Source organism: Pseudozyma flocculosa, assembly GCF_000417875.1.
Source record: "Pseudozyma flocculosa PF-1 unplaced genomic scaffold scaffold00010, whole genome shotgun sequence".
In the NCBI taxonomy this organism is placed as follows: Eukaryota; Fungi; Basidiomycota; class Ustilaginomycetes; order Ustilaginales; family Ustilaginaceae; genus Pseudozyma; species Pseudozyma flocculosa.
In genome coordinates, this window is record NW_006920878.1 from 377,666 (window position 1) to 398,885 (window position 21,220).

The following is a 21,220-nucleotide window of genomic DNA, read 5'->3' on the forward strand; positions in this document are numbered from 1 at the left end:
ACGGCGGCGTGTACGCTATCCAGGAACAGAGGGGTCTCAACCACGCCTTCCAAGTGTGGAGGTGGATGGACGACGTCGTCGCCACCAAGGGCCATGTTGGCGGCGACGAGTGGAGGCTGGAGAGGATCGGCGTAGAGCTAGATGTGGGCAAGCTGGATCCGTAATCGACGTTAGACGGGATAGGAATCTTGACACCTTGCCAGGATCGAGTAGTTATGGCGCACGCGAGCGAACGAGCGGACGACGTAGAGGCGCCGCTGGCGTCTAGCTAGGCCCAACCGAGTTCGCGGACGGCTTTGCTCCACGCCTGGTTGGCCAGTTTGAGACGCGCCGTCTGCGCCAGGCTCGGCCGGCTCGTCGCGGCCAGGAGGTGGTGTACCACCTGTGCCTCTGTGTCGTTGAGACGCTGGCGCCGCGTCGGGTCGCGAAAGTGTCGAGTCGTCAGGACGCGCAGGAAGGCATGGTGGCCCAGCCTGGTTTGTCGGAGAGAAAGGAAGCGTGGCGAAGAGCGGGAAGAGGACGAATCAGCCAGGAGATCGCACAAGCAGTGGCCTACTCGTCATGGGTGTGCGAGGCGAGGCCAGTGGTACCTACCACCCTATCCAGTCTGCAGCGACAATGCAGCGCGCGTGCTTGTGCAGCTTCTTAGCCGCCGCCGCCCTCCTGGCCACGGCCGTATTCGTAAGTCGAACGACTTGCTGGATCGCATCTGTTTCGCAACCGCGACCTCACCGGGCATCAGCATTCGGGAATCGCGTCACGGCAAGAAAGGGAGGGCGAGCGAGCGAGCAAGCGAGGGTGCGAAGGAGCAGGGCGCACTCACGGATGAGGAACCTGGGCGCAAACGAGATGCCGAGCGTCTTGAGTTCGGCCAGGTAGGCCTCGTACTTGAGCGCTGCGATGACAAAGGCCGAATACAGGCTGCGGTAGACGCCCGCCTGCGAGTTGAGCGCCGTGTCGGTGTACAGGATGTGGCACCGGCTCTTGATGGACCTGTTCGGACGTTGAGGATCGCGACGACGATGACACAGGGGTGAGAGTGCAGAGCCAGTCAGGCGTCGGTCGAGGTCGGGACGTCGCTTCCGTGTCCGCAAGTCAACGCATGGATCGACCTACTGGAAGAGCTTCTCGATGAGAGCCAGGCCGGGTCGTCGAGAGGCTTCGACGGTGAGCGTATCGCGCATGTCTGCCAGTCGATGCACCGGCGAATCGACGACATTCGAGATCGTAGACGCCGTCAGTCGCACATCGATGGCTGCGAGCATGGGACAGGCGGCGCACACTCACCGATGTTGCGGTACCGCTCAAGGTCGGGCTCAACGGCGAGCGTGCTCGTGTCGAGCAGGACGCCGCACCACGGGAATCCCCTGCCCGTGCACCTCTCGACGAGCGGCTTGCCGCCCTCGTCCTTCTGCCGCAGATCAAAGTTGACCAACGTCTTTTCCTTGGCGATGAAGCAGCCATACTCCTCGTGACCGTCATGCATGACGCTGTAGAACGTCTTGGCCTTGCGCTTGCTCGTCGTGACAAAGAGGAAGTCGTCGGTGTAGCGCATCAGCAGGCTGCCCCTCTCCCGGACGAAGCCCAGCTTGGTCCGCTCGAGGTGAGCGTAGAAGAACGAGCAGAGCATCGTCGAGAGCGAGGAACCCTGCGGGATGCCGACCTTTTGACGGTAGAAGTCGCCCGAGATCTTGACCAGGTTGCCCATGACGTGCTGCCGGAGCAGGTTGAGGATGCGCGACCGCTCCTCGTGCCGGTACACGACGGAATCGACAAAGACGACGTGGTGCAGCGCCGCCGCGAGTTCGGCCGCCAGGTCGATGAAGAGGCGCTGCGAACTGTCGGGCTGCGCCAGCTTGACAAACGCGCGCTTGGTCGACGCGCCCGCAGCCGAGGACGACGATGAAGACGGCATGACCTTGGCAAAGCGGTGGATCAGGTAGCCGTCTTTCTGCGCGCGGCGCAATCATCGACGTCGTCGTCGTGCGCAGCACATGTCAGGGGACAGAAGAGTCAGCCCCTGGTTCGGCAGTATCGTCAGGTGCGCACACGTCCATGCCCTCACTTCGCTCAGGATGTCCTGAATGATCTCCACCAGCCGGTCCTGGTCGATGCTGTCAAAGGCACACTTGACGTCGCACTTGACAAAGTACAGCCTGCGTTTGGCGCCCTTCGCAAGCCTCTGGCCGGGCGTCTTCTCGAGCTCCTGCCGGAAGCGCTTCAGCTGGACATAGATCTCGTTTGGGCCAAAGACAGAGGCACCGAGTGAATCCGTCGCGGTGCAGCGCTTCTTCTCGTAGGTGAGAATGTGGAAGGCCGACTGGAGGATAAAGTTGATGGACTGACCCAGCTTCTCGGACTCCCTTTTGCGCTTCAACAGGTCGGCGCCTGTGCCCGTCTCCCGCCGCGTCGAGCGTCGTCGCAGGTTAACAATGGGTCGCACGCCCGTCTCCTTTGGCAGAAGGCGGATGTGCGAGTAGCCCAGCTTGCGGCTCGACATGACGGCGAGCGCCTCGGACCGGGAGAGGGGCTCGAAGACCGTCGTCTTGAGCTTGTCGAGCAAGGGTCGGCTGATGGCATGCCAGTCGTCCTGCCGGAAGTAGAGGACCCTGTTGCGGTACGCCGCCGTCTCGGTCGCGTAGAAAGTCGTGCGCAGCAGCGGGATGAGCAGCGAGTCAAAGAGCCAGTAGACGAATTCGGACAGCAGCTCACGCCGCTTGGCCGATTCCGAGGCCGTGGGACGCTGCCAGCGTGCCGCCTTGCCCGGCGGAAGCGTCCAGTCGACGTCGGTGACCCGGAGGCCCTGCATGGCCTGGTGCAGCGTCGACGTCTCGAAGCGTCTAGCCCGTACAAACTGCGATATGCCTGAAAGAGAGCCGGTGCGGAGAGGTGTGAGGTCAAAAGGCATATGTGAGCGGCCCTGATCACCCTGATCGGGCGACTCCTTGAGGCTCACTCTTCAGAACCAGTCCCTGATTGTGTTGAGAGCCAAACAGATCCAGAGGCACCAGCCGGCGGACAACGGTGGTGACAAAGTGCACGACTTGGCCAGTGGCGGGAACCGCGTACGCTGCGAATCGAGGCTTCTGCTCTTGCCTTGCCGTGGCCTTTGGAGAGAGCGCGGCGCCGCTGTCGGTGGTGTGAGGCCTCTTTCGCTTGCCCAGTCCGTCGAGCAAAGCGCCGACACCGTCGCGATCAGGGCCAGAGCGGTTCGGCGTGGAGGCCGCCCGAGGCAGCGACTCTGGGATGGGCTGCTCGGTCAGATCGTTGGCGATCCTCTCTTTCTCGGCTACGGTCAGACGTCTTCTCGGCAACCGGCTCGGGCAGCAGCGGTCGAGCAACTTCTTGTAGTCCAGCTTGTCATGCCGACGGATCATGAGGGCAACGAGCGGCAGCGCCTGGCGCAATCGGTTGGGCGTCTTTGCAGGGCCCCTGGAGCGCAGCTCGGTTTCGCGCGTGGTATAGTCGTTGAGGGGCTGCGAAGTGACCCGGCTGTCCTTGGGCGTGGTGAAGACATTGTCAAGACCAAACTGCCGCGGGAAGATGTACTTGAGCACGTGGCGCGCCCTCTTGGCGGCGAACGTCTGATCCGGCTTGGGGTCGCCCGGGTAGCACGAGGGTGCCCGCAGCGACTGCGAGGAACGCAGCAGCTTGGACAGCTCCGATGGATTGGCAGATCGATTGAAGACGTCTGTGCCGGAGCGGGAGGGACGGCAGGGTCGAGGTTTGAGCAGGCCGGCCATTGCAACACCTGACGGCGTGAGATGTCGCTCTCTACTCACGGACAAAGGGCAAGCCAAGCTCCACCTTGGCCTTCCTGCCGCGAATGGGCCTGGCGTAGAAGATCCTGCTGCGGACAAAGGCTATCTGGGAGTGGCTGCGCACGACCTGTGATCGTTTGCTGCCGTCTTGATTTGAAGCATGGTGCGACGGCACGGGTGCCGCGGGTGCAGCCGAAGGCATCGATGCGATCCGAGCGAGGCTGCGCGGACGGCTGACGTCGGCCGCCTTGGTCGGCGGTCGGATCGACGGTCCCACCGCCGGCTGCTCACCTCCGGCCTCGATCGCATCGACGCGGCCACCCTTGCGCTTCCGCTTGCGCGATGCGGACTTGAGTGGCAGCGAGGGAGCCAACATGGTGTGTTGCTGCGGAGCGACCGGCAGAGGCGGCACCAACTCCTGCATCTCCGACAGCGGCTGACCGCACATCTGCACGTAACAGCTGCCATCGGCCTCGTGGTCCAGGAGCGGTGCGTAGACGGCGGTGGTGGAGAGGAGTCTGTGGAAGTGGTCGTCGCCGATGCGATCCAGGAGGTAGGACCATTCGGGAGCGGTGATGATGGTCGTGACGAGCGTGTTGGGAAAGTGGTTGGCCAGCCCCATCTGGCCGGCAGCGAGGGCGTGGAAGGTATCGCTGCGTTCGTCTGGCTTGCTGTACCCGAGCGTCAGCACATTGGTCTTGCGGGAGGTCGGCGGCGCATCGCGGGCGAGGGCCCGCACTATCGAGAGTTGGGCTCGATGGACCACCTGGAGAGCGGGCTCCCGTCGCTCCGGTGGCGACGAGGTGCCCTGGCCGGTCGCAGTCGTGGCGTCTGGTCGCAACGAGACGGCCTGCTCCTGATCCGGGATTGCGACGAGGAAGCGCGACAGCTTTGAGCGCGTCGGCTGATGGCCGTCATGCTGACTTCCCGTGGAATCGAAGAGATCGATGCCAAACGCCCTGCTGGTGAACTGGGAAAGCGTCAGGACCAGCGGGTAGAACCGTGAGACGATGCCGCGTCCCACGGCTGTGGGGCTGCCGGCGCTCACTTCGGCGCCTTGCAATATTGCCGCACGTTGAGTTCTCTGGAGGGTCGTCTGACCGCAGCGTGAAGCTCGGGGCCTGTTGTGGTTGTTGCCGGGGGTCATGGCAGGCGATGCTGGCAAGGCAAGACGACCCAGATCCAAGCAATGACCGTGCCAGGCGCGGTGGTGGACGTGGTGGTTTGGGTGGCCAAATCGGCCTGGCCAACCAACACTCGACACGGCGTGCAGTAACGTCGTGTTGGGTGGCCTGCACGGTCCTCGGCGGCCTCCACCTGGCATCGCCTGGCCTCACAATCGTGCTTGGACCCCTCCGGCTCAACATCAGACGGCCGTCTTCTCAATGACACCACCACCACTGCACCCTTTTCTCACCTCCGCATCACGACGATACTAGCGCCAAGATGGCCAACACTGCAGCGGCGGCGACAACCACGACAGTGCCGCCGCAAAGGCGGTCCTTTTACGACGTCGAGGGTGAGTCGAATCTCCCCCCTCTCTTCCGCCACCTTTACGCCGCTGAGAGCCCTCCTGTACGCCTGTCTGCCTAGACGAGAGCAACAAACGCGATGTCGGCTCGCAGCCGGGCACCAGATGGACGCTCTCTTCCTTCAAACCTGGTTCTGGCGTCGCCGAATTGAGGAGTAGGGACATGTCCAAGCTGTGGCAGTATGTATCCCTCGGATCCCATCGCTTCCCGCTCGGTCTGTCGGGACAGACAGATCACAGGCCGCTTTGCTGACCGAAACGGCGGACATCCCTCTCCTGCTCGCTCCTCTGCTCTGACCTGCTCTAGGAGCGACGGAATGCAACCGCACCTGATCACGATCACCTTCTCGCGGCTCACGCACCTGACCCACGTGTCCCTCTACCTCGACGTGCGGCAAGACGACAGCTACACGCCGACCAAGCTGTGCATCAGGGCGGGGACGCACGCCTCGGACCTCATCCCCGTACGAACCAGGACGTTTGAGAGTCCGCAGGGGTGGAAGCACTTTCTCCTCGACAAGTCCGACACCTCGACGCCGGAAGAGGAAGAGGTCGACGACGACGACGACGACGAGGGGGAGGGAGGGGGGACGGGGAGGGGCAAGAGGGAGGGGATATGGTGCTGGATCGTCCAGGTGTGCGTGCTGGCCAACCACCTCAACGGCAAAGATACACACGTCAGGCGCTGCGTCATCTGGGGTCCTCCCGAGGGTGGGGAACACGGCGACACTCGCGCGGATCGACAAGCGGTGGCGAGCGACAAGAGGGCGAGGATGGACGAGACTGAGGCTGTCGAAGCCGTCAAGAGGGCGCTGCAAAGCGGCCGAGCACCGACCGAGGACGCAGGATCGTCGTCCAATAACGGCCGCGACAGCGACGAGGACGAGCAACGCCGTCTCTTTGCCGCTGCGCCTGCCGCTGCCGCCACCCGGTCGGCTCAAGCAACGGCAGCTCAGCAACCGCAACAGCAACGACCGTCCGCCTCTATAGGCCTCGACGAGCTGCTCGGCCGAGCGCAGCACTCCGGCTCCTCGTCTTCGACCTCCGCTCGCCGAACCACAGGCCTGAATCGCTTCGGCAGCCTTCGCTGATGAAAATGCAGGCCGGCTCGAAGTCGTCTATCGATTGTCCCTGGTCACAAGTCAGGCACCTATCTATCTAGCAAAAGCGCAGGATCCGGCGGTGGCGGCGGTGGCGGTTACGGCTACGACGGCCCTGCCTAGATGACGTCGAGCTCATCCATCCGCCCATCGCCTAGGCCGTACTCGTCGCTTTCCACCTCGCTCATCCAGTCCTCGTCGCTGTCGACACCACCCAAGTAGCCGCCGCCGCCTGCATGCATCGTCCTTGCCGCTGCACGGTCGCGCCCCTCGTCGTCTTCCTCGTCGTCGCTCGCGCCAAAGTGGTTGCGCAGCACGCGGTCCGCGAGCCGGTCCGCGTCCGCCTCCTCGTCGTCCGCCAGGCCACTCCGCCCCGCCCTAGAGAAAGCCAGGCTCGGCTTCTGCGGTGCTGCCCCCGCCCCCGAGGCCGACTGGCTGGCCGCCTCCTCTTTCTTGGGTCGGCCGCGACCCTTGCCCTTGGCCCCGCCTTCGGGCATGGCGCGGCTCTTGGCCTCGCCCCAGTTCTTGGCCGCCTTCTTGCCGTTGCCGGCGGCAGCGGCGGCGGCCTCCTCCTCCTCGCGCATCTCGTCCTCGACGCGGAGCATCTCTAGCTCGTCGCGCCCCGCGCCTAGAAGCGCCTCGATGTGCCGTGCATCGTTGAGCCGCTGTGCCCTGAGGAGGGCGCGGGCTTGGATCGGAAGCGATGAGCCGGAGCTCGAGGCAGCATCACGCCGCTGCCGTCGTCGGACTCGTCCGCCCGGCGAATGGAGGGAAAGCGTCGAGAGCAACAGCCTCTGGATCGGGTCCGACGCCTCCGAGTCGCTGCTCGAGTTGATGGCGCTTTCGTCTGTTGCTGCAACATAGCTGGCAACGCCGGTTGTGTCGCCAAACTGTGCGATGGGTCGATCCTTGTGCGGCGAGTGATGGATTGCGTAGCCAAAGAGGTCGTCGTCGTCGTCATCGCCATCGTCTTCAACGTCGTCATTGTCCCCGCTCTCGCCGACGATGTTGGCTGCGCGATCGTTCTCAGCGCCTGGTCCAGGCCCAGATCCGCGACCGCCGGTGTCCGCTGCGGCTTCCTGACCGAGGCGCGACGTGGTGCGACTCAGGCTGGCCGCCTTGTTTCGCAAGGATCCGTAGCGCTGATAAGGAAGCACGGTGATGGTCTTGGCCTGACGGTGCCCGCCAGCACCCGCCATCGACTCGCCTTCGTCGTCCGAGAGTTCAATGGTCGACACCTTCCACGATGGCTGGTGCGAGTGCCGGTCCGCCTCGGTGGCGCGCTCTGCATCGAGCAGGTGTTCGTCGTCTGCTCCGCCAGCAGGGCTCGGTGTCGTGATCCCTGTCGCCGGAGATGAGGTGCGCCCGCCTCTGCCCACCCGCAGCGCCGAACTCGATGGTGCGTGGTCCGCCTCGGGGGACGACGAATGTCCTGGCATCGACCTAGTGGCCCCGGGCGGCGACAGCGAGGCCTGGCCTGATCGGCTGCGGGCCGCGAGCTCTGCCGCAAAAAGTCCCCCGCCGGCGGTGTTAGGCCCAGCCACGAGGCTAGACGGTGGCGTGCCCAGCATCTCCTTAGGTAGCTTGACGGGTGCGTGGTTACCAAACGGCGACGCAAAGAGCGGCTGAAAGGAGCGAGAACCCCCGCTTGCGCTCCGTGGTAGCGATTGGGCCTGCGACGTCCCCCTGGACAGCTCTTTGCCGATCCGAACAGCCTTGCTGGGCGAGGACGGGAATTCTTCCTCATCATCATCGTCGTCGTCATCCTCATCATCGGACACACGAGGTCCGGTTCCGACAGCCTCGGCGGTCCTTGGGACGCCATTAGCCGCCCGCTGCCCGGGCTTCAAGAGCGATGTGATGCCGACGCCCAGCGCGGAGCCAAGGCTCTTGCTCTTCTGACCAGTAGGCCCGAACTTGCCTTGCTTTGAAGCAGACGGCTTCCCCAAGGACCCGAAGCCGTATGCAGCCAAGCCACCGACCGCGTTCCCCCTGCCCAGAGGTTTCCTCTTGTCGCTGTCTTGGGCCCAGCTGACGGCCATGCTTCCGTCGCCTTCGCTGTCCTTTGAGGCCAAAAAGGCTGCAAAGACTGCACCGGTGCCCCGTTTGACCGCCTTCCCGCCCTCGTGCTGCTTCGGCGTCGGTGGTACCTCTTCGCCCCGCAGCCGCTTCCTCGCCTTGGTCCGAGGCGTATAGGTGATCAGCTCGGTGCGGTCTGCGATGTTCGCCCCGCTGCCGGTGCCGCGATCGTTGATGGGCGAGCGTGTCGAGTGCGAAGCCACGAGCATGCGCAGCTTCGAGGGCGATGCCGCATAGTCGTAACGATCCCCGGTGGTGCCGCTCGGGGAGGCTTTGGTGGGCGTCATCTGGACGTCGATGATGGAGCCGGTCGGCGATGGTGGTGGGTGCTGGCGACCGCCTGTCTCGACCGTGCGCTGTGCCTGCGGTGTGAGTGTGGACGAAGAGGCGCGACTGTGTCGATCATCGGAGCGGCTGGGTGTTCTGAAGGGGTTGCCGTGGGTTGGCGTCGACGATGCATTAGAAGGGTGGGTGTCGGAGCTGCGTCGTGGTTTGGTCGGGGTCTTGAAAATGGCAGCATCTGGCTGCGTTCCGCTGGCGGCCGAGGAGGTCGATGCGGTGTCGTCCCTTCTCCTCTTGGGTTCCGGGGCGGGTGGATGATCTCTCCTGTGATGTGCGTGGTCTTTGCGAGCGCGGGCATTGTCGGTGTGGGCGGTGCTGCTGCTGGCGTGGCCGTCGCAGGCCGAAGAGGACCTCGATGGCTTGGGTTTTGAGGCGCCGCCCTCCGCCGAGATGGCGTTCCAAGTGTCGTAGGTGGAAGCGATCTCGGGGTGGCGGAGGATATCGCGCTTGGTGGGCTCCCTGCCGTGCTTTGCGCGGAACTGGCGCTGCCACTGCTTGAGCTCCTTGCGAAGTATCGACTCCATGGCTGTGGGTCGCCCGTCGTCGCAGTCGCAGAGATGGCGATGGCAATGGCGATGGCGAGGGTTAAAGGTGCGGCGTGGTCGATGGCAGCGTCGGAGCAGGGATCCGAAGAGGGTGTTGGTCGTTGGGTCGGTGGGCCGATAGGCTGGCCGGGACGGGTGCACATCGCTCGCCCCCCCGGAAAATTGCGAGCAGCAGAGCGGAGTGGGCGTCTCTTCGCCTGTGACCCCAAGACGCGTCGACGCGCCGGCCGGGCTCGTCGCGCAGAGTGCGGGCAGGCAGGGGGCAGGCGGGGATCGGTCAGGCCTGGCCAGGCCGTGTTGGTTTCGGGCCCCTCGGCTGACGCCCACCGAGCTCACCTCCGACCGCCCCAACATCGCCATGATGGTTAGAGGTGCCTGCTCGAGGCCATCCGGTAGTTCTCGAAACATCTGGCATGACGAGCTCGCCTCTTCCCCCCCTATGCAAGGAGCGGACAGTCTGCCGCTGTCCGACGTCGGTCAGCCTGGCCCCGAGCGCGTCCATTGCTCCCCGACCTACCCCGCCTAGCCTAATGCTCGCTGGGTTGGATCACCGCTCGACTTTGCACCGCAGAAGACGCCGATCAGCGCAGCAGATATGCCCATCCGTACGCGCAGCCATCTTGACTGGAGGTGGTCGGACCTCGATCCCCGTGCGGCCCAGTACGTGTCATGGGTCGGTCTAGTCGAGGCGACATGCTGAGACCGCCGTGTCCTTTGTTTTAGCGGGCTGCGCCGACGTCGGCTCAGGGGCGCCATCCCCGTGCCAGGTGCTCGTCTCGAGGCAGACTCTCGAGATTTATTTGCCATGCCCGACTTTTCTGGCTATAACCTGCCCCGGCCGCGACCTGCAGGTGAACCGAGCTTGGCCAGCTCTTTGCTACGGACGTGCAGATGCTGTCGGCGCCGGCGCCATATTTGCGGCCATCTTCAACACTTCTCGGCCTGACCCTCGGCCACGGCCGTGCGTGCTGGACAGAAGAGCATCACCGTGTGTCATGGCCAGGCCGGGCTGCGAGGACCCGCTCGACTGGTGAGCGGGCGGCTGGCGTTAGCAAGGCCGCAAAGCCAACGCCGAAAGCGGGCGACGCTCTTTCTTTTGGACGGAAACGGTTGCTTGCCAGGAGGTGGTGGAGGCGCCTCGCCGCCGGACGAGATGAGCGACCAACACCAAAGGTGACTGACTGGCCCGCCACCAGCATCGCAGGCAGGCTTGCCGCCCGCGCCTGCAGGCCGGCGGCCGTCGACTTGGCCCCGTCTTTGTCGCTGTCGCTTTCGAACAAACCGAAAATCAAAGCATGGGCTAGTTTGAATTCCGCCCGCTGCACGAGCTCAGGTCCAACTTCGGTCGGAAACCGCCGCTTCGGGACGGCTGGCGCGTCGTTTGCGTGCGAGAGAGGGGGCCCAACGCCAAGGCCAGCCAGCAGGTGGGCGGGCGACTCGCCGCCTGCCCGTTGGACGGATGATCGGGCCGCCCGCCGCCCAGCAAGCCAGCCTAGCTCCGACGAAAAGACAGGCGAGCGGGAAGTGGGCGGGAAGGCGCAGGCTGTGCACGCCAGCCAAAGCCAGCCAAGCCAAGCCAAGCCAGCCAGCCAGCCAGCCCAGCCTAGCCCCTAGACAGCACAGCACAGCACAGCACAGCGAAACCCTCGACCCCGCCCGTCCGGCCACGCTCCGAGTGAGGGAGCGAGCGAGCGACCGGCTCTGGCGTGCTTGTGACCGACCGGCTGACGGCCGCCCTCCCCTGGCAGGCGGGCGGGCGGCCGATCTCTGAAACTTCAGCGGCCCCCTCACCCCACCGCCGCCACCATCACCAACACCACCACCACCACCACCATCACCGACGTCGTTCACCCCCTTCGACTCCGGCGACTGCGCCACACCCTCCTCTTCCTAACCTACTTTCCCCGTCATCTGCCCCCTATTGCTTTTTGCGCTTCGACGTAATCGACCACGACCGACCACCGACAGACAAGATACGCCCACCGCATCCACCCACGTCCACCTGCTTCGCCACGTCTGCGCTCACGCACTCGGCCATTCCCGAGCGTCTCTGCAGCATTGTTGCGTACCAATCCTGATCCACAGCACACCACCGTAGTCCTCGAGCAGCCCCGCGAACAGCCACAATGGATCTCCGAGTCGGCGGAAAGTGAGTGGATCTTGGCCTGCCACTCTGCCCCGCTCCCGACTACCCTGCTGACTCCTTGGCCGTGTCCCTGCGTCTGATCGTGTCCTTATCGCATTGCTCTCTCCGCTAAACGTGCTCGTCTTCGCCGATTCTACTGCCTCGCGATCATTTGCGCACCCTTAGGGTAAGTGGCTCCGCCTCGTGGAATTCCTGACTCTAGCAACCGCAGGGCCAAGGCTGTGGCGCTGACACGACTCGTCTCCTATCTGCTCGCTCTCGACCGCTCCCTCGCTCCCATACAGTACCGCATTGGCAAGAAGATCGGTTCGGGATCGTTCGGCGACATCTATCTCGGCATCAACATCATCTCGGGCGAGGAGGTGGCCATCAAGCTCGAGTCGATCAAGGCCAAGCACCCGCAGCTCGAGTATGAGGCCAAGGTCTACAAGACCCTCGCTGGCGGCGTAGGCGTCCCCTTTGTCAGGTGGTACGGCCAGGAATGCGACTACAACGCCATGGTCATTGACCTCCTCGGCCCTTCGCTCGAGGACCTCTTCAACTTCTGCAACCGCAAATTCTCGCTCAAGACTGTCCTTCTGCTTGCCGACCAGATGGTGAGTGCCCCGCGAGTGCCTCTGTTTCCGCCGTCACTGCTTCAGAGCCCTTCCGAACAGACCGCCGGAGCGACCGCATGGACGAGACGGGCGGCGCACCGCACTTCGGCATGGGCGGAAGCCTGTCTCGGCACTCTCTCTCTCTGAAGCGAAGGCAGCTGACAGCCATGCATTGCCCCGCTCTTTGGGCTCTCGTCCCGCCTCTTGCAGATCTCGCGAATCGAATACTGCCACTCGCGCAACTTCATCCACCGTGACATCAAGCCCGACAACTTCCTGATGGGCATCGGAAAGCGCGGCAACCAGGTCAACGTCATCGACTTTGGTCTCGCCAAGAAGTACCGCGACCCCAAGACCCACCTGCACATCCCGTACAGGGAGAACAAGAACCTGACCGGCACCGCCCGATACACGTCGATCAACACCCACCTTGGTGTCGGTGAGTCTACCTCGATCGCGGCGGCATTCCTGCAGTTCCGCGACAGGTTTCCGTCGAATCTTTGCCCCGAAGCCACCGCTGACCTCGCTCCGATTCCCCTCCGCTCGACTCTCTAGAGCAATCCCGACGTGACGATCTCGAGTCGCTCGGCTACGTCCTCATGTACTTCCTGCGTGGATCGCTCCCGTGGCAGGGGCTCAAGGCGGCCACCAAGAAGCAGAAGTACGACCGAATCATGGAAAAGAAGATGACGACGCCGACGGAGCTTCTCTGCCGCGGCTTCCCCTCGGAGATGGCGCTGTACCTCAACTGCTGCCGCTCGCTGCGCTTCGACGACAAGCCGGACTACAGCTACCTCCGCAAGCTCTTCCGCGACCTCTTTGTCCGCGAGGGCTTCCAGTACGACTATGTCTTCGACTGGAGCATCCAGCAGCGCGACGACGGCAACCCCCGCGGCGACGCCATGCCGATGAAGCAGGGCGCCACCCAGCTGCCGCGACGCAAGGTGCTGCCCCAGGAGGGCGACGAGGGCGTCAACCCGGGCATGGACACCACCCGCGCTGCCCACGGCACCGCCCGCGCCAACGAGAAGGCCTACCTCGCCCAGCAGCAGCAGCAGCAGGCCATGGCCGCCAACGCCGCTCAGCCGCTTCGCCGCGACGAGCAGCCGCGCGGCAACCAGTACTACTGAGGCGGCACATCGACGATGTGGTGCTACGCGCTCTGTCCTTCCGACGACATGTAGACCCGGCCCAGCTCGCGGCGATCCCTGGCAGGTCATCGGGACTGGCCAGTCGCGGCGGCCAGGTGTAGGGAAGGGCGCCAGCAATTCGTACGCGCCTTCGCTATCTAGGCGGAGCGAGCGCCGCAGTCGATGAGGGGTAGGATAAGGGACGAACAAGAGCATCCGTGTCGGGATGCAAAGCTCGTCCCGATCCGCTGTGCTTGCCGTCCCGTACGGCCATTGTCAGCGGCCTTCGCGGGAAGCCGACAGACTTTCGCGTCCGCTGCAATGGCCGCGCAAGTCATGGCAGACCGTATGCCGCTCCGCATCCCTTTCGGCCACTTCACGGCTCCCTTCTCGTCTCCGGCAGTCAAGCGATGGGCTCTTTCAACAACACAAGATTCAGGCATGGATGGTCGATCAGCTGCACGATCCGATCTCGGTGAGATGGGACCAATTCCTCGCGGTAATGCGAGAGGGCTTCGGAGGAAAACAACACAGGAGCCCTCTGATCGGTTTTTGTGCAGCAAAATCAACTTCTTACGGCAACACGGTCGACACCTCGTTCCTCACCGCCATCTTCCGGCGACTGGACAGGCTTGAAGACCTGGACGAGAACGATGGCGATGATGACGACCAAGGCCGTCTCTGCAGCGGCCAGAGATCATCGCCACGCCACGACTCGTCCCCAACCCTGCTCTTCTCTCTGATCTCACAGCTTCGGTGCACGCCCGCGCGCGCACCATCCGGCTGAAAGGCTTCCGAGGAAAAGCGGGCACACGACGTTGCTCCGACACACGCAAGATAGTTTCCCAGGGTCGACATCCAGCCACCATCGCCTACCGCCTTTCATCCCATTCTCGATTCCCTCCCACCAAGCACGCTCCTGTGCAAGTCGGCCGCGCCAGGGCTCTCGGCACCTCGCGCGCTCGTCTTCCCACAACCCACACATCGCCGTCTATCGACGAACCCTTCGCTCTCGGCTCGGGGGCCATCCCACTGCATCCGGATATGTCTAGCGAGCACTGATTCTGCAGAGGCGCCTGCCCGGTCCACGTCGGCAGGTCTCGGAACACGCGAACACCCTCGACCTCTGCCGTGTCCGACTCGTCCTGACGCCGTCGTGGCAGGGCTGGCAAGTCCCTCTGCAGCGCGGAAGCGGTTGCGTCGGCCCTTGAGTCCACGGACGGCTCATCTGCCGCCGCCGACAAGCAAGCATTTGCCGAGCTTGAGCTTCGCACCCTCCATTCTGGTGCAAAGCGTAGCCGGGCCTCGACAGCCGGATCTCGTCGACCGAGGCGGCATGTGTGTGACGGCAGGCCCACCCGCGCGCCCGCTCCTTCTTCCTTCAGAGAAGGGGCCCGGTGCTCGGTGCGGATTCTCTGCAGTTCGTCACAGACTGTCACTACTCGGCCCAATTGTCCTTGCATCTCTCCCCCTCTCCACGCACCTCTCTTGTTTCCTCCTCTTGTCGCCTTCTTTCCCCCGCTTCACTAGTCACTTCCCCTTTTCGTGTCCACCTTTCATCCCTTGCCACCCGGTCACGCCTCGTAACGACAGTCGCATCCCATCTTCCTCTCCCCCATCCTCATCGTCTTTCGACCCATCAATCGATTGTGATCAATCTCCTCGTCGTGCCTCGTCGTCGTCGTCGTCACCGTTGCCCTGCAACCTCGATTGTCTGCCTGCCCATCGCCGGCCCGCGAGCAGTCAAAGCGCCGCGAGCGCACATCTCAAGCAGGCTCGCGTTACCTTTTCTCGACTCGAGCTGATCCTCCCTTCATCGGGCGATATGACATCTGGCAACCAATGGAGGACGTCTAACGCAGGCGTTTGCATTCTAAAGCTGTCGTCGCCATGGAGCGTAAGACGTCGAGATGGGATCGAGGCGTATATCGGCGAGAGATAGGCCCCGCGGGGAGGGAAGGGGGGGTTGGGCGGGAGGGGGTTGTCAAAGGCCGGAGCCGCGAGAGAAAGGGGGAAAGGAGGGGGCTGGGGGAAAGAGGGGGCTGGGGGAAAGGGGAAAGGGGAAATAGGAGGGATGCAGCTAGAGACGAGGGGGCGGACTCAAGCGGCGGCGGATGGCACCAAGAAGGCCTACAGGCCCTCTTGAGCGGTCTGTGTGGGAGCAAAAGGCGATTGAAGAGGAGACAGCGACTGGCGCTCAGCTCTTTAGTTGGCATGGCCACCGGTGCCGCTTCCAAAGCCGCTGCCAAAGCCGCTGCCAAAGCCGCTGCCAAAGCCACTGCCAGAGCCGCTGCCAGATCCACTGCCAGAGCCACTGCCAGATCCAGAGCCAGATCCGGAGCCACTGCCAGAGCCAGATTCAGAGCCACTGCCACTGCCAGAGCCACTGCCAGATCCATGACCGATGCCGCCACCAGATCCACCGCCAGCTCCGCCACCCGCTCCGGCACCAGCGGCAACGCCAGGTCCACCGCCAACGCCGCCAGCAGCGCCCTCAGCGACACCGCCAGCACCGTTAATCTTGCTGCTCTTGCCCTCAGCCTGCTGTTTACCGGTCGCACCCGCGGTGCCCTGACCGAGACCGCTCTTGCTGTCAGCGGGGTTGGTCGATCCGTCGAGCTTCTTCAGGTCATCGGTGTTCGTCGTTACGGTGTTGGAGGACGAGGAAGGCTTGGGGTTCTTGCTGTAGTAGGAGCGCGAAGACTCGGCACTGAAGCAGTACGTGTAGACGCCGGGGTCGGTCACGAGTTCGGCGATCTGGCCGCGGAAGCTGATGACGGCCTTGACCGGGTCGAACTGCTTCTGGTCGTGGTCGTTCCAGTTGAGCATGAGCACGCAGAAGCGCGACGTGTCGGCATTGGTGAGGCTGACCTGCTCAAAGGCGGTGCCCATAATCTTGCCGTTGATGACGTCGGCGTTGTTGGGGTTGTCCGTCGACGAGAGGCCGATACGCACGCCCTGGCCCCAGCCAGCGCGAGCAGTCACGGCAGCACCGCTGCCGGCAGACAAATCGCGAAGGATGACGGCAAGGACAAAGGCATCCGTCAGCGTCAGCTTGCGCGCAAGAGGTTCCAACTCTGTCCAGGCGTCGTCTCCGTCTCGAGCGCGTGGCACTTACAGGTGGCCGACAAAGTCCATCTGCGAGGTACGAGCGTAGTAGCCGTTGGGACCATAGATGCCCTGGCCTCCCTTGCGGGGAGGGGCGGCCATGGCCGAGCAGTGGGAAGGCTCGTACTTGAAGACAAGGCCGCGCTCCTTGAAGCATTCGGCTGGCTCCAGGGGCTTACCAGTGGGCGTCTGGGAGATGTGGTCGCTCGGGTCGGGCCCAGATTGCTTCTCGGAGCCGTTGTCACCGCTGCCGTCAGTCTTGCCGCTGTTGGTCGCCTTGTCAGCGGTGGTACCCTGCTTTGTGGTCTTGGACTCGTTGGGCCCGTTGGCGGTGGTTCCCTTGGCGGCCTGGCGACGGTGCAGCTTGCGCGACGAGAGGTTCTTGTGTCCGTTGGCAGGCTGTTGGACCTTGGCCGACGCATCCTCGGTGCTCGGCTTTGCCCCACCCTTGTCCTTGGTCGTTTCTGGCGTCGACTGCAGCTTGGACGCAGCGCCGGGCTTGGCCAGACCAACCTTCTCGGCAACCTGGGCCATGCTCTGGCCACTGCTCACGTTGAACGGCATGAGGGACTCGAGTTCCTGGAAGGTGAGCTTCACCTGGTTGGCCACCTTGTCGGCGACGTCGAGCCAGTTGGGGGTGGCGACGTGGTCGAGGTCGTAGGTGAGCTGCGTCTGCGAGCGGAGACCGCGGAAGGCCTTGGGCAGAATGAGCACGTTGGCGAGGCAAACTTTGCAGGAATCGTTGAGGCTCGGGAAGGTCTCGGACATGGCGTCGTCGGTACGCAGCGCCGTCTGCCACACGTTGACGTCCGAAGTGTTGCGCGAGATGGCGTTGGTGCCGACCTTAAACACAAAGTCCCTCATGTTGCCCCAGGGCTCCTGGCTGAGCGTGTAAGTCATCTCGGTGAAGAGTGTCTTCTTCTGGTACTTTGCCTGGATGTCGGTCTGAACGGTCGCATTGTAGCCCACATATCCTTGCCAGCACTGCGTTTTCAAGCAGGCAAAAAGACGCAGGGTGGACCGCAGGTCAGTGTCAGCTCAGGCGTCCGTGGAGCGAAGATTGGAGGGAGTATATCGCGGAATACTCACGACGGCGCCAAAGGCATCCTTTGCAAGGCCGAGCTCCTTGTCGGCGTACTCGAAGTCAGACTCGGACCACGAAGCCTCGAGGGCGCACAGCTTCACCAGAGGACGACCCTGGTAGTAGGCACTGAGCTCAGAGTCGGCGTGGATCTTCTGGTAAAGCGCCTTGGCGAGGCGGGCCGCCTGGTCAGGCGGGATCTGCATGACTGGGACGGTCCCCGACACGTGCTGCGGGGATTCCTGAAGCGAGAAGTACTCGGGGCAGAGATCAAGCTTGCAGAGTTCCTTGATCGAGCGCAGGAGGTAGTTGACGTAGTAGGACTCGTACTTGGAGTCGAGCTGTCCGGCACCAACGTAGCTCTTGGACGACTTGGCCGCCGGGTTGGCGGTCCAGGGCAGGGCGCGAGTGCTGAGCTTGACGGAATCCGACGAGCCCCTGCTGTTCTCGATGACCTCCTTGATGTCGAGTACGGTCTGGAAGAGCTTGGGCGACGATCCGGCGAGGTTGAAGTACTTGAGGTCCCCCGTGAACGGCGCACCGCACTTCTGCGGGTCATCGGCCGTGTAGTAGTCCAGGCTGAAGTCGGAAGAGCCGATGGGGAGGCGAACCGAGTTCATACCGACACCGCCGGCGTTGAGCCATCCCTCGTTCTGCGAGTAGAGCATGTTGAGGATCTCGCAGTAGAGTTGCGGGTTGGCCTTGCGGACATCGGCCAGGATGATACCGGTGGCGTCGGTGACCGAGCCTCCGACGTTCTCCATGGTCTGGAAAGAGTTCCAGTCTTCAATCGAGAGCCCGACCGCGTCCGGCTGACCACCGGCGGCGTCGGTCGACTTGGTCAGCGGCTTGCCGGGCTTGAACTTGATGCCCGGCTTGGTGACGTCCATGGGATTCTTGAAGTCGTGCTTGGTCGACATCAGGTAGTCGATCGTCTGACCAAGCGCGCCGGTGGCGAGCAGGGCCATGGCCAAGAGGCCAGACCACTTTCCTGAGAAGGACGCCATGCCAGGCTGATACTTAACGAGACGTTATTAGCGAGGGTAGAGATCTGCAGGAGTGGGACAGCTCAGGGGAGAAATGGTGAACGAGGGGGGAAAGAAGGGAGGAGAGGGATTAGGGGGGAGGGGCGAGGGGAAGATTCTTGGTGGATGAGAGGGAGAGAGGTGGCACGATTCGTTCGCGCTTTATGGACTCGCTCCGCCGCCGGTCCTGAGGATGGGGCAGCCAGGAGTACGAGGAGGTTCCGAGGAGGGGCCCTACACGGCAACCGCAAACGTGCCAGGCTGCCAGGTCTACCTCATCTCACCGCATGCTCCGCCCGCCCACGCCGGCCCCTCGGGATGTGGGTGGTGCTCGGCTTTGGTGGGTGGCGACAGCAACAGCAAGAGCAACAGCGGTGGGGTGCTGTCGCCACACCCTGGCCGTAGCTGAGAAATGATACCCCTACGATGTCGGTGTCTACCGTTGCCGCTCGTCGCCTTTAACATGGATCGAGTGCATTGTCGTTTGTGCAACGGGGGGGTTGCAATTGCGCTTGTGATCATGTCACCATGTCGACAGCGGTTTGGAGCCCTGAGACCGGCGCTCAATCCGCGTGTTTGCGATACCTTGGCCATGCTGCCGAAATTGTGGCTGTTGGTGGGTGGATCTCTTGTTGTACTGACGATCTCTCTGTCGCTCGCGCCACGGAACGTGATCCGGTCGGACTTCGCCCCCGATCGACGGCGAGCCGGATCGCTCCCGGCGACCATCGGAAAGCTGGCAAACGAGTTTGCAAGCTGCTGAATTGCAGACCGCCGCCGATCCCTTGCGCCCGTCCGAAGATGGATCAGGGCGAGGGCGGTCTTGCCCATTTTTGCAACTGCGCCCACCTCTGCCATGGCAACATCGGGTGGGTCTTGGAGAAGTGGATTGCCGTTCAATGCCAAAGCGCCGGTATAGGCATGGGCAAGTCTTTCTGCGATGCTTGCAGACCAAGGCCTCAAGATACCGAGGTTTCGCAGGGGGATCTTGCGTACCAGAGTCGCCACGGGTGCTGCGCAACAGGACCCCTGTAGACGGGCGATGAATCCATCGAGTCGGACGGCAGGTTGAGCATATCTCCTCCCGCCACTTGAGCCTGGCTGCAGCGACCTCGCCGGCTGACGACTTCTGCGCTGACTACGTGACCGTGTAGACGGGCTGACGGCGTTGCAAGGTTGTCGCAGGGAGGAGAGGAGCAGTGCCCGCCCGCCGGGCCTTTGTTCCAAGTCTTGGTGGGGGTCCGGCCCTCACGGGCCCGTAGACTAGCGGCCGTCCCGGTCCTTCATCAGCTTGCAACGAGCCAAGGTGGGTGGAAGACGCCCTGGCTCGGGCCGCCCACTTGGCCGTAGTAGGTGCAGGAGGCGGACGTGCTAAAAACCCCTCGCCTTTGGACCACCTCGGTCCCCTCATCCTTAGACTGTTTTGTCACTTTCCCCCTGCTCTCCCGTCCTTGGCCGTCCCCCGACACTCCTTACCTCTTGCTCCGACTCTGTTCGTCGATCTCGTCGAACCCCGCTCGTCGGCTCCTCTCAAACCACCTTGCACTAATCAATCGCCTGCCAGCATGAAGGTGCTCAACGTGTCCGTCTTCGCCGCAGCTGTGGCCGTGATGGCATCTTCGGGCCTCGGAGCCGCCGTGCGCAACGAGACAGGCAACGAGGACAGCGACTCGGGCCTGCTGAGCAAGGTCTCGGTGAGTACGGCAGGGCATCTGAGAGATGAGGGCGATCGCGGCCGGACTGACAACCCTTCCTCCTGCACCCTCTTCTGGCTGCTCGCCGTACCCTGGCGAGACGCAGCCCGTGCTCCAGCACGCTCTGACGCACATCGCCGTCAACTACGACCCAAAGAAGAGGCAAGCCCACTTCCACAAGTGGATCAATGAGCAGATCCAACTCGGAAACGACAGGGTCAAGTCGCTCCTCAACGACCACCACGAGGCGATCCCCATCGACAAGGCCTATGGCATGCACGATGTTTCCAGCCATCTCAACTTCGGTTTTGGCAAGCTCGGTGACCTTGTCTCGCATGACTCAAGCAATCCGGACCATGCCGCCTTCAACTTCGACGACTTCTTCAAGACCCACGACGGCGAGGAGGACGGCAGCGGCGAGAATGTCGACCAGGTCCTCAACCGCATGCTGGGACCCAAGGGATGGGGCATCCAGGACCAGAGGATGCTCAGGCTGGCCACCTCGCAGAAGTCTTCCTCTTGGTCTTCGTCTTGGTCGTCGTCGAGCAAGTCGTCGTGGAGCTCTTCCTCGAAGAGCTCGGACAACTCCGAGACCAAGGAGTGCACCGAGAGCTCCCAGCAAGAAGCGGCCAGCTTCGCATCCGTCTTCCTCAACATGGGCAGCCAATTTGGCGCTCGTTGACCGTCCGTATTCGCTTTCGCTTCGTCCACCTAATGTAGAGGTCCCCTTCCTTCCTTGCCCATCGTGAAACTCTTCGATCGCCCCTCTCGCGATGCCCTCCATCCTTCTCTGTCTTGGCCTCTTCACCGTCCCACTGTCGTTGTCGCGTATCTCAGTGTCCGTCGAACGCTTTCTTGAACGCCATGATTGATGGGCAAGCTCGGAAACGCCAGAAGTCCCGGTGAATCGACTGTCGAGGGCTGTGTACTGTAGGTATCGAGTTCGGCGGGTCGAGGTGGCGGATAAGTTGGTTCGGTGGGAACCGGGAGCTTGACGCGCGGCTTCGGCGCCAGCAAAGTGGGTTCGGGTAAGCCACCCCCGCTTACTAAGCGATTAGAGCTCCAAGAAGAACGTAACGCCC

The 21,220-nt window shown here is 63.2% G+C and overlaps 7 protein-coding genes across 7 annotated transcripts in view; 4 read left to right on the forward strand and 3 right to left on the reverse strand.

Annotated features, from left to right (window-relative positions):
• PFL1_03352 (uncharacterized protein) overlaps positions 1-164 on the forward strand; it is a gene marked incomplete at both ends in the record, with an annotated part of 2,362 nt that extends 2,198 nt beyond the window's left edge. Inside the window, one exon of the mRNA XM_007880869.1 lies at positions 30-164. Coding sequence (XP_007879060.1) covers positions 30-164 — 135 coding nt within the window. The remainder of the gene's footprint in view (positions 1-29) is intronic.
• A 104-nt stretch (positions 165-268) lies between these two features.
• On the reverse strand, positions 269-4,908 carry PFL1_03353 (uncharacterized protein; the record flags this gene model as incomplete). The annotated part of the gene is made up of 8 exons (XM_007880870.1): positions 269-473; positions 595-709; positions 824-993; positions 1,117-1,186; positions 1,288-1,951; positions 2,066-2,865; positions 2,957-3,691; positions 3,783-4,908. 8 exons carry the CDS (start codon positions 4,906-4,908, stop codon positions 269-271), a joined length of 3,885 nt encoding a protein of 1,294 aa, XP_007879061.1.
• A 299-nt stretch (positions 4,909-5,207) lies between these two features.
• PFL1_03354 (uncharacterized protein) lies at positions 5,208-6,383 on the forward strand (the record flags this gene model as incomplete). The annotated part of the gene is made up of 3 exons (XM_007880871.1): positions 5,208-5,280; positions 5,355-5,472; positions 5,600-6,383. The coding sequence occupies 3 exons, from the start codon at positions 5,208-5,210 to the stop codon at positions 6,381-6,383; spliced, it is 975 nt and encodes a 324-aa protein (XP_007879062.1).
• Positions 6,384-6,511: 128 nt separating this feature from the next.
• PFL1_03355 (uncharacterized protein) lies at positions 6,512-9,337 on the reverse strand (the record flags this gene model as incomplete). The annotated part of the gene is made up of 1 exon (XM_007880872.1): positions 6,512-9,337. The coding sequence occupies one exon, from the start codon at positions 9,335-9,337 to the stop codon at positions 6,512-6,514; it is 2,826 nt and encodes a 941-aa protein (XP_007879063.1).
• A 2,147-nt stretch (positions 9,338-11,484) lies between these two features.
• PFL1_03356 (uncharacterized protein) lies at positions 11,485-13,230 on the forward strand (the record flags this gene model as incomplete). The annotated part of the gene is made up of 4 exons (XM_007880873.1): positions 11,485-11,507; positions 11,716-12,100; positions 12,311-12,539; positions 12,656-13,230. 4 exons carry the CDS (start codon positions 11,485-11,487, stop codon positions 13,228-13,230), a joined length of 1,212 nt encoding a protein of 403 aa, XP_007879064.1.
• A 2,205-nt stretch (positions 13,231-15,435) lies between these two features.
• Positions 15,436-18,426, reverse strand: PFL1_03357 (uncharacterized protein; the record flags this gene model as incomplete). The annotated part of the gene is made up of 3 exons (XM_007880874.1): positions 15,436-16,225; positions 16,349-17,322; positions 17,428-18,426. The coding sequence occupies 3 exons, from the start codon at positions 18,424-18,426 to the stop codon at positions 15,436-15,438; spliced, it is 2,763 nt and encodes a 920-aa protein (XP_007879065.1).
• A 1,737-nt stretch (positions 18,427-20,163) lies between these two features.
• On the forward strand, positions 20,164-20,820 carry PFL1_03358 (uncharacterized protein; the record flags this gene model as incomplete). Its single annotated transcript, XM_007880875.1, has 1 exon — positions 20,164-20,820. The coding sequence occupies one exon, from the start codon at positions 20,164-20,166 to the stop codon at positions 20,818-20,820; it is 657 nt and encodes a 218-aa protein (XP_007879066.1).
• Between the last annotated feature and the right edge of the window lie 400 nt (positions 20,821-21,220).